This window comes from Schistocerca gregaria, chromosome 10, assembly GCF_023897955.1.
Source record: "Schistocerca gregaria isolate iqSchGreg1 chromosome 10, iqSchGreg1.2, whole genome shotgun sequence".
Lineage (NCBI taxonomy): Eukaryota > Metazoa > Arthropoda > Insecta > Orthoptera > Acrididae > Schistocerca > Schistocerca gregaria.
In genome coordinates, this window is record NC_064929.1 from 215,777,759 (window position 1) to 215,790,172 (window position 12,414).

Sequence of the window (12,414 nt, forward strand, 5' to 3'; positions counted from 1 at the left end):
GTGGCCATGTGCACTTTGCATATATTTGACAATAATGCATTGTCACATTTTAATCGAGTGTTGAAGCGTCTGCAGAAACGAATGACTACAGGTAGCTTCCTAGTGAAAAAGAATTAATTATGTGTTGTGGATAATAAAGTACATAATACTGTATGTATAATTTTCTTTGAATTTATGGCACAAATAAGATAAAACTTGTAGTACTTTTTCTGCAAGGAACATATTATCATAATTTACATTAATTTATACGTGATAAATTGTTTCGCGTAACGACTGTTTTTCGCACTACGAGTAAGATTTGGGAACAAATTATGCTCAGTATGTGAGGCTCCACTGTAATCTTGCAGAAATGAAAATGTATTTAATTATTTGTTTGTTCACACCACAAAGATGACATAACATCGAACCTAGGAAATATGAGACAATACTCGCCACGACTGTGCTGCTGCCGTGGTCCCTTATATAGGGCAAGTCAAAAAGGACTGTACAACTTTGGGATGATATAGAAATTTGTGGAGATAACTTACAGAATCAGTGGATGTGTCATTTTGTAATTAACGATCTCAAGTTTTACAATAAAGTGTCAAGTGTCGTTTTGGTTCAGTGTGACTACTATTTGTGATGCAGCATGAAACCCACTGGTAATCAATTTCTTCCCACACCCATTGCAGCAAATTGGGCATAACTTGTGCAATGGCAGTATATGTTTGATTTTTCAGATCTGCTAAACTGTTTGTTAGGGGAGGAACACATACACTGTCTTTAATGTAACCCCAGAGGAAGAAGTCCAGTGGTGTCAAGTCTGGGAACCGAGGTGGCTGGCCATGCGATTGGCCCTTCACAGCCAATCCACCGACTCAGGAAGCGATAGTTTCTGGTATACTGTGTTGCTGTTAGTGAACCGTCCCATCTTGGTCATCTCCATCGACCTGTGGAATTAAAAAGTTGATATTCGTGGACTCCAGGCAAAGCTCTCACTAACTTGACATAATTGTCAATATGCGGGTGACCGTGCGATTTATCGTGTCACAGTGAACAGCTCGTCTCAGTAATGTTCTTGTGCCAGAAGTAAATTGTAAGCCTGCTCGGAGGTTACTTAGTGTATTCGGTACAAAATGTACACCAAACAGTTGTCGCAGAATTTGTTTCACGAAACCGAAACGCAAAGCAAACGTGCTCCGCACCACTGAGACTAACCTATATAACTGTGCCCTACCCTGTGACTCCTGGTGGCAGAATGGGATACTGATGCACTATGTGAATCAAAGTTGAAGTTGTTTGCTGAAAAATGACACCCCTACTGATTCTGTAAGTTATCTCAATAAATTTCTATATCATTTCAAAGCTGTGAAGTCCTTTTTGAATTGCCCTGTAATAGTCAAAATATAAATACATTCATTGTTGAAAACATTAACTTTGACGTTTACAATTAAAAATAATTAGTTTTCCAAAATAATTTGTCACAATTATTTCTCAGAAATAAACATGCAGTAATAATACAGTTATTATTGCCATAGTAAATGAAATACTTTTCATAACAATATTTGATTTACAAATATTAATCACTTCTTAAATACAAGTTTGATTTCATTACTAACTTGAATCCTCAGATCTTTACACATCACTGAACATTATTTACAGTTAGGTTTCTTTGTACAAAATTTGTAAATACTGGTTTTAGCATATGTTTGTTACACATGCTTTCGTATAAAGCCATATTTCATCATTATTTAGGTTCAGGTGCCAGGTGCCTCTGTTTCATTAACTCGGTCAGCTGATATCGTTACAATATGAGGTGTGTGAGAAAAGTAATTGGACTGATTTTTCTATCTGCCAACATTTTTATTTATTTATTTTCAAACAATAATATTGTCCCCTTAAAAGTAGTTACCTTTGGCAGCTCTGCACTGGTAGTCACTGTTCACAGTCTCGGTAGCAGTGCGAAAAGCGTCAACTGGTAGTGCCTTTAACATGTCGGTCACATTCTTTCGGATGTTCTCCAGTGTCCCAAAATGACATCCTTTTATGACATTTTTCAGTTTTTCTCTGGGAGGAGGGGCGGGGGGGGGGGGGGGGGGGGGGTCGCGAAGATGCAGATCAGGTGAATTGGGGGAATGCCTTTTGAGGTGAAGCATTTCGTGACAGAAGTGACTGTGTGAGATGGGGCCTTGTCACAATGCAGCAACCATTGTCTGCACTGTCCAGTCTCACTCGATTCACCCTTTTCCGGAGCCTTTCGAGGAGATATTTGTAAAAGACCTAGGTGATAGTTTGTCCTAGATGAACATATTGTTTATGCATGATATCCCTACTGTCAGAAAGTCAAATCGGCATTGTTTTGATCTCCGATTTGCTCATTCGAGCTTTTTTCAGTTAAGGAGATCTCTCAGTCTGCTACTTCTCACTTTGTCACTTTGTCTCTTTGTCTCAGAATAGCACTCAAAAATCCACGATTCATCAATTGTCATCACACAACTGAACCATTCGTGGTCATTGGCAGTCCTCTCAAGAAGATTGATGCACGTTTCTTCAGCACCGAGCCAAAACCTGACGTATGGTGACAGTGTTTAAGTTTAACAGGTCACCCACCATCCTTAATTGTTAAACATCGGTTTAACCTCACAAGAGCATGCACAGGTTAGTCGTTTTCGTCTGTTTTTTAAGTCGAAGGTCTCCCCGAGCGAGTTTCATGTTTGACGTATTCTTTGCCTTCCAAAAACAATTCACGTCAGCGAAAAACTCGTGCTCTCGATAAGGAATATTCCCTGTAGTCCCATTTCAACTTTTCAGAGATCGTACTCGTGGATTTCCCAAATGTAACATAAAACTCGATGTTCATAATGTTTCTCCAAATTTTACTGTTCAGTGTTTGTAACACGCAACAAAAACACAACTTCACCGATTGCACTCTCAGAAGTCACATGACGGCTGTAGGACTGAAACTCGAACTGAGCCTCTGAAAGATATGAACACGTCTGTCGCCACAGGTAAAACGACGTAACGCTGCCAGATTTCTCGCAGTGTTGTCTTATTCGTGACTTTTCTCTCACATCTCGTACTGGCATATCAAGTTACGTAAGTTTGTGTGTACATCGGGAGTTACTATCGGTAACTGTGCTGTCGTCTGTAGTGCAAACTTTGTTATGTATCTTAGTACTCTGTTACTTTACACTGTGCTGTGAATTTGTGTACACTTTCCTGGAGGCAGAACATGGATAGGTAGATTTAAATGTATAAGACACAGTAAAGTGAACCCAAAATACGTCAGCCCCTATCTGCACAGAAGGGGAGGAGACGATGGCTCTGGCCCAGATGACCACTGGACAGCTGGGCACCGTTTGACAGCTGGGTGCTGCACATAAGCGTGTACGACCGCATCTGTCCAGAAGTACTGTAGGCTGTGTGTTTCCCCCTCCTCTATTCTCTGTGTCGTGCAGCTGGAGTCGCTAATGGCGTATGCAACTCTCTGGAGTGCAGTTTTTAATTAGATTTTTCTTTCCTCGCAGTGGCACTGCATATACGGTGTCCCACGAGGAACGGTCAGTATTCAGGGATATGGCAAGAACATACGTGTGGAGCAAAAAGGCTAGTAAAAATTTCTCTAAAATCATATGTTAAGAACTATGAGCACTTCTTCATCTTTGATACTGTGAAAAAAATCTCTTCTATTGCAAGCTCGTGTTCATCTTTGCTACTGTAAAACATGTCTCTTCTACTGAACAAGTACTCATAGCACTTAAGGTATCCACTGCGTTTACTAGACTCTTTATTCATGTTTTGGTCCATACTACCTCCTCCCAAAGTATGGGAAGCAAATAGCTACTGGTTTTTGTATCACAGAAGGGCTCGCTTTCAGTATGACTTTCAAGACTGAATACACCTTAACTTTACTGTGTTTCTGAGAAGCACATTTTACTACCAGTTATCTTACTGAAGACATTGTTTTTCAACACATGGAGTTGAGATGTCAAGTGGACTAAGGATTTCAGATAATTTTGTATGGAATTAATACATGCCTATCAGAGTAATCCACAGTCCCTTGTTGTGCGAGAGGAAAATAAATTAGGCAACTGAACACTTCAGACGGTAGAGAGAGAACATCGAGTAGATCTAACTGCATAAAGGAAATTGGCTGTGATAGTGTTGTGCTTTACTGGTCTGTAATTAATGTTCCATTTCCAGAAGGGAAATATGAATTACTAATGCAAAAAAGCACAAAATTGCCATCCCAAAAGTCGTCTCTCGAGGATATACATTGCACGTTGCAGTTCACACACGTCGCAGCAGTTTTTGCAGAAAGTGGACTGGAAGTGAGACAGTTGCTTAATGAAGTGGAGTGAGCCCTAGCAGACAGGCATAAATGAAAGGAAAATGTTTAAACTCTGACGAGATGGTCTCGAAGACGGATTTTGCTATCTGTGTATTAGATCTGATAAAGAAAAAAGATGCGAGATAGACATAATAATGAGGATTGCACCGGGGAGAGGCACATATTTACAGCACGAGATGTTCCTCAAAAATGCAGCTGAATCGATGGTAGAGGGAAAGAATTGTAGGGGAAGGATCTTGACACCCATTCCTAGCTTACCTGAACTCTGGAGATGGGATGTTGCCCTGCAACATGTCCTCGCGTCCAGACAACGTCCTGGAGTTATTTTCCATTACAATATAGCCCCTCCTCCACTCCTTTTTTTTTTAAGTGCTAGCAGTTGTTTACTTCCCCTTTTACTTTTCTATCTCCATTTTTACCTCACTGTCTGCTTTCCTTCGTCACTTAGACGATGTCTTCAAAGGAGAAGTATTTGTGGGTGAGGATACAGTCGGTCGCAGTGACCGGGAAGTAGGCTGTAGGTGTGGAGTCGGACAGGCGTTGGGAAAAGTAGTGTTCAATAAGTGGCAAGGCTGTGGGCATTGGGGATGTTAGTGGGATGTTCATTCTCAGAATCCCCCTGACGTCAACATTCACTAATCTCCTCCTCCCACTCACCAATCCCCATTCGTGTCCCCACTCCAGCAGTGCACACGCCTTGTATTTCTGTGGATGTACCCACAGTCCTTCCCCCGTCTCTACCTCTCTCCTTTGCCCTCTCCGTTTCCTGCTCACCTGCCCCCACACAGCCTCCCAACTCTGCACCAGCAACCCTATCCTGCCCCATTACGTCCCTGCATCCTCCACAGGCAATATATCATCTTCCCCCACCCCTCTCCTGCTGTCCTTCCCCCCTCCCCACCCAATGCCTCCTGCTTATCCCCTACATCCACCCCAAATTACTGCTCATGACAGACACTTTTGCAGTGCGCATTTGGGCCTCGGCAGCCAGAAACAGTGGTCGTGTGTGTGGGAACTACCCTTGTGAGTCCTTCTGGTGGTGCTGAATTAATACTGTGATGTATTTATATTATCCGTACATTTATCTACGTGTGTACGTACCACATGTCCTCCTAAACCACTGGACCGATTTCAGCCAAACTTGGTAAACCTATCACTTAATGTCTGCAAAGAATCACTGTGAGGTAAGAGCCAGCCACCTATCAAAAATGTGTGGGTGAGAATGAAAAAGCAGTGTAGCTCGTGACATGCTAATAACCGGACTTCATTCATCCAGTATTTGAGGATGAGAGCCCTTAGTGACTTATAACAAACTTTGTACATAATTCCAATTCCGTATGAAAATTTTTCTCACTGACAATGCCACAAAGTGATGAAAGGAAGTAAACTTGGCAGCCGGAGTATCCGAGCAGTTCTAGTCACTACGGTCGCAGGTTCGAATCCTGCTTCGGGCATGGATGTGTGTCATGTCCTTAGGTTAGTTAGGTTAAAGTAGTTCTAAGTTCTAGGGGACTGATGACCTCAGAAGTTAAGTCCCATAATGCTCAGAGCCATTTGAACCATTTTTTGAAGAAAACTTGTCACCTACTACATTTTCAGTTCTCGCAGTAAAATTCACATTAGGCACGACATTTTACTGTACAACTAACTGTACTCGCAACACACTTTGCAGACAGTATTCACATAATGACTGAGGGTACCTACAAAATTACAACATTGTACAACACGTAGCTCAGGACATAAGATGTCACAAGCATTGATAACGAAACTGCAGGGTACAGTTCACTAAAGATGTGTGTGAAATATATTAAAAATATGTGACATGTACGTGAGTGCTGAAAGCCTTGATAATAATAAAAAAAAAGAAAAAAAAAACCTGGATAAGTCTCAACCAAACTTGGTAAACGTAATACCTGGAAGTAAGAACAGGCAACCTCCTTTGGCGGTTGGCGTGATAATGTGGAGAGAAATGAAGGGAGTAAGAGGTGGACACACATAGATAGGAAGGGTGGGGGGCAAATTAGTCAGTAATGGCCATACGTGCTCATCCACTCTCTGAAATGCAGCACAAAACAACGAGAACTGTGGAGACAAGCACAAATACACACATGTAAACCTTCGATTTGCAGAGATCGCACCATTGCCGTGACAGGATCCGGCTCTACGTAAGACAGTTACCATAAATTATGTAAACTCATTACGATTGTGCTTCCATTTATTAAGCAAAATATCACTGAGTTTTTACGTGACCTCCTTAGTGAGAGCACGTACACAATTGTTGTCGATGGACGGGAATACGGTGTAATGTAGCCCGAGGTCTAGTTCCAGTCAAAAGGTGACAATTCGGTCATAAGTCCGCCAGACTTCAGTTAATCCGTAAAATTCCATGCTCGGTGCTTTCTTTTTACCAGGTGTGACACAGTGAAGAGCGCGCTGGAGTTCAGCCTGGCCTGCTACTCGGGGAACTACGTGCGGGCGCTGCGCCGCCTGCCACTCCTGCCGCCACTGCCCGCCTGCCTCGCCGCATTACACGTGCCGCACCTCCGCAGGTGGGTCGCCTGCCGCCACTGCCCCATCTCTGGCGTACAGACTCGGTCTACCGAATGTCCTCAGCTGTGACGGGTCTGTCTGATGGTTACAGTTTAGTACCCGGAGCACCCGCTGCCTGTGGCACAGAGGGGCAGTGAGACGTTAGCAGTCCGATGTGGAAATGTCTGGAGATTAGCGGATCGGAGGAGGATGACCGGAGGTGTCCGACATGTGCTCTGTCGTGCCCTTCCGGCCGCGGTCGAAACTACCGCATCTGTGCGTTGGGGCCGTATTGTGTGATGCACTTATGACGTTCACCTGTGCAGCAGGACCTCGAACGTATGTGTTTGTAACTGCAGCTTTGTTCACAGCACCCAATTACAGAGCACGTGTGGAAATTTGTGATGGAAATACTTGAATGGGAAGGTCTGAGTTAATGTTAAGTTGTTTTTCATTTCTACTACAAATTTCTGAGAGATTCAGTTTCTTACTTATTAAGTAGTTTTTGGTCTCTTATGTAGCAGTCGTGAAACTAAGCTATTGCTGTACCGTATTACGGCCTCGACTGTTCGCTTTGTATTGTGCAGCTTGCTTGCACGGGAATATACTTAGCCAAAAGAAGAGAGAAAACAGAGAAAAGTATTCCCTGTGAGGAATGTTGATATTTTTTAAAAAATTGGGGATCCAGTACACCAGTATTTTAAAAAAATATCATTATCTGCCCTCGATAAATTGAAACAAAATTGTCAACGTTTTGATATACCGACGGAAAAAGTATCGACATACAGGCGAAAACAATATTGGCTGCACATTGTAAATAAACTGCCTGTTTTAGAGCTGTATATTTAAGTACTGATTTATTATTAGACATACTGTACACCGACAAGCTAGCAGCCTGCTTTATCCCCTTCAAATCGAGGATTGAAAGAAAAATGGTGCACGTTCACACTTGGTGATAACCACTTTGCTGCCAGTGGTAACTGCACGTAAGTGGCACAATAAAAGGTATCCGATGGGTCTGTCGTTTGGTTTCATCACGTATCGGATTTTTCTGGAACACTTCGTGTCGATTTACCTGTTTTTTCGTTTCTGCAAACACATGCGACCTAGCAGTTGTAGTATCAAAACTCCACCGTAGTTAAACGTTGCAGTTTCTGTCGGTAGTGTCGACCACCGAACGTGTCGGCATTTCCCCTCAAACGTCTCCAACCCCCGCAAAGACCAATATTGTCATTTAGATCCTTGTTCATCAGTTTCAGCAACTAGTGTGTTATTTCTTCACATCGGATTTCTTGTTATTCCGTTCACACTGCCTCTCCCCGTAGCAAACGGTCTTCTTCTTTGTGTGCCGTCTGTACTTGCTTCACACGGCCGAAGAGGAAGACTGGATGCCTTGAGAGCTCAGAAAGCAGTGACACTCCTTTACACGGTGAAAGTAAAATTATGTTATATTTCAAATGCTCCAGACTGAACGCTGAAAGGCATAATCAGTCTTAAATGATGATATGATAATGATGATTCAATTTTGAAAGGACAACTTCAAATATTTATCAAAAATTGTAAAAAAATATAATATAAAAAAATATTGGCACTCAATAATAATATCGCCAATATATATTTGTATTTTATCGAGAGCTCTATTTCCTATTAGAAGGAGCTCAGGCCCCCGATCCACGAGAGTTGTTTTTCTCTAGCTCTGTCGATGATAAAGAAAGGAATTCACTCGAGTGACAGAGTAATGAGGCCATCGGTTTCACCTAATCAGGAATAAGAATACAATTGCCTACATATCTTATAACAATAAATCGGATCGTGTGGGATTGCACAAACATCTTTCCTCACTACACATCTGGGTTAGGATTCTCGAGCCTCGTTTGTGTTCCATTTTTAGAATATAAAGCAGTTAGTACAACGAATGCATTTTGGAACAGCAGTACATAGAAAAGAGTGTCTACATGAGGAAATAACTAGTTTTCCCTCATCCCTGTGACATCACAGGCACTGTCACCGCAATTCTTCATCTTTGGCTCACACCGTATCTACGAGGCTGGACTCGACGACACGGAATAACCGTCCGACCAGCAGGTACTCTGAACGCGGCACGACGTTTATCGTCACCCTGACTTGTAGATATGCTGCAGCTATCTATTTTGTGAGACACGCACACAAATAAAACGTATATCTGAGCAGGAGGTTCTGTTAATTCATTACAAAAATTGACTTTCTATGGTGGCAATCACCAATCATCGGTTCGACAAATGCTTGTGCGACACTTCACTTCACCAAAGTGATACGTTACACTAAAAATCACTTCAGGTGTACTCCAGATATGTGTGTCAGAAATCTTGCCATTCACATTATACATTAATGACCTCGAACATAATATTAATAGAAACCTCAGACTTTCTGCATTTTCTTTAATGAAGTATTATGTGAAAAAATTGCACAGTGTTCAGTTAGATATTGATTTAAGTGTTCAGAAATGTAAAAATGTGAACTTTACAAAATGCAGAAATGAATCAGTGAATCCTGTATGATCTTTACAACTGGCCTCAGTCAATTCATACAAATTATTTGGTGTAACAATTTATGGGAATCTGGAATGGAAGATCATACAGGATCGTTCAGTTGTGCATAAAGCAGGTGGCGGACCTGTGGATCAGTGGTAGGATGCTGACAAAATGCAATTGGCCTACAAAGGAGGCTTCTTAAAACACTTGTACGAGCTGTCTGTACTAACGATAAAACTGTAAAATTATCGTGTCTGTTTGAACACACTGATCACCAAAAGTACATTACAAATTTTTGTGGGGTTTTCACGTTTAACTTGAGTACAGCTGGGTGAATCGTGTAGGCTTTGTTTTTTTGAAAATCACAACACAAAGAAAAGATATGATCTATAGTTTTATCTAAAATTGTCTGCTCAGCTTAGTAGCTCAGATACTTAATTACCACGGTAAACAGTGAGGTGACAAGAGTCATGGGATACCTCCTAATATCGTGTCGGACCTCCTTTTGCCCGGCACAGTCCAGCATTTTGATGTGTCACGGACTCGACAGGTCGACGGAATTTCCCGGCAGAAATACTGAGCCGTGCCGCATCCTTAGCCGTACACAATTGCAAAAGTGTTGCCGGCACAGGATTTTGTACACAAACTGACCTCTCGATTATTTCTACATCCTGTAAATCCGCCGTCGTTTGGGAACGTGAAGTCCACGAACGGCTGCAGACGGTCTCCGAGCAGCCGAACGTAACCATTTCTGGTCAGTGATTGATTCCTTTGAACCTGAGGACCAGTCCTTTCTCTTTCAACACAGCCCTTACCATTATGGAGTCACCACCAGGTTGCAAAGTGCCTCGTTGACAACTGGTACAGGGGCTTTGTGGGATCCACACTGAATGAAATCGGGACTCGTCTGACCGCGTCACACTTTTCCGGTCCTGCAGGGCCCAGCCGATGTGGCCACGAGGACAGGAGAGGCACTGCAGGCGATGTCGTGCTGTTAGCAGAGACACTCGTGTCGTCCGTCTGCTGCCGCGGCCGTTAGTGCCAGATTTGGCTCCACTCTCTGAACAGATATGATTGTCATGCATTCAGTTTTGGTTTCTGTGGTTATTTCATGCAGTGCTGCTTGTCGTTTAGCACTGACAGCACTACGCAAACACTACTGTTGTCGGTCATTGAGTGAAGGCCGTTGTCTGTGGTGAGAGGTAGTGACCGAAATTTGGTATCCTCGGCAAACTCTTGACGTTGCCAGCCTCGGAATATTGAACTCCCTAATGATTTTTGAAATGGAATGTCCCTCGCGTGTAGCTCAATCGTGTCGCAAACCTTTTCACACGAATCACCCGAGTACAAATGACAACTCTGCCAATGCACTGCCGTTATATACCTCGTGTGTGCGATACTACTGCTATCTGTATGTGTGCGTATCACTATTCCACAACTTTTGTCACATTATTGTACGAGGTGTCCAAACAGTCTCTCTGCTGTGCCATACGATTGTTAGCTGTGCGTGCCGTATGCCGCAGTGAATATACCGAAATGAAACTTGGTGAAATGTGAGTTATTAATTTATTGAAATTCATTTTTATGTACAAATTTTCACATTAAATGTTGAAAGTGTCCCCGATGTTGTCGAATACACAATTCAATTTGTCTAATCGTGTTTCCAAACATGAGCTGTAACATTTCTTCTGTAACAGAAGCAGTGAAAGTGGATATTGCAGTTTTCAATTTGTCGACAAATTTTGGACGGTTTTTATAGACAGTTGCTTTTGCTGCACCCCAGAAGAAAAAGTTAGACGGTGTTAGGTCAGGTGATCATGGAGGACCAAGTCCCTGTGAAATTATGCGATCACCAAAAACGTCGGCAAGCAGTGACATTGAAACGTGAGCTGTATGTGCGGTTGCACCATCTGATTGAAAGTAACCATTCACTGTTTCACTTAACACGAGTTTTCCTATGAATGGATACAGAATATCACCGTAGTATCGTTGTGCGTTTATCGTTTTGTTGAAAAACCCGGGCAGGCGAACAATCGTACAGCTTGTGAGGCTAACAGTCGTACGGCACTGCGGAGAGACTTTTTGAACACCCCATATTTTTTTAACTTGGTCAGATGTATTTTTGGTTTGTGTGAGTGACAGAATTAAGTACCACAATCTTACATTTATATGAATATAAACTAACATTGAATTTACATGGCTTTGATATACAGATACACTGACTTTGCTTTGTGTATTAAAACCGTAATGACATTGCTTTACTTGTTTTGATAGGTTTTATTTATAATTTTGTTAGGAAAAACGAATTTATTATCATTTCTTTTTGATTTGGGTGCCTACCCATTACATTTTCATTTCGTTTTGCTTACAAATAAAAATGATCCCTAGGAAGCAGCAAAGTCTTTCTTAATGCTTCAGGATGGGTAAAATACTGAGGACCGGGCCCGACTCGAGGATCCACAGACTTGCTGCAGCTCGAGAATGTCAGACTTTAACTTGCTGCGTAGAAACTCTTTCCAAAAGTGAAGCACAATGTAAATCTGAACAAGATGCATTATTTTAGTACTCAGAATCCTTCACTTGCTGAGGTTTAAAGTGTCTTCTCTTTGACATAACTTCAAAGAAGCAGAAATTCCGAAATGTTATTCTCAAGTGAGTTTTTATACCTCAAATCCCGGTTATTCCTAACAATTTACGATTTTGCTTTAACTGTGTACAGTTCCCGGCAATCTTGTGTTATAACACGACCGTAAACAGAGGACGAGGCCGTACACTGCATGTCGCGGGCGTGGACCTCGATGCCATTTGCATTTTGCGTGGACGGCTCTGTGTGGCTCTCTCCTGTGTCGGTGAAGCAGATGAGCTCTTCGTTTGTGGCCTCAATTGTACTGCTTCTGACATCGTGTACAAAGAAGCTTTATAAGTGAAAAATGAATTCCAAACGTATGAATAAATAAATACCTGAGCAGTGATGGGTTTCTCAGCTTGCGCTAGAATATTTCTCAAGTGCTTCAGTCCTATACGAAACAGGGCTACAGGGGATAC

At 42.2% G+C, this 12,414-nt stretch overlaps 1 protein-coding gene across 2 annotated transcripts in view; it reads left to right on the forward strand.

The window, feature by feature from the left end:
- Positions 1-12,414, forward strand: part of LOC126293332 (SAC3 domain-containing protein 1) — a 57,616-nt gene that overhangs the window by 32,730 nt on the left and 12,472 nt on the right. For both annotated transcript variants that reach the window (XM_049986520.1, XM_049986521.1), the window contains exon 5: positions 6,742-6,879. In XM_049986520.1, the coding sequence (XP_049842477.1) occupies positions 6,742-6,879 (138 nt within the window). The remainder of the gene's footprint in view (positions 1-6,741; positions 6,880-12,414) is intronic.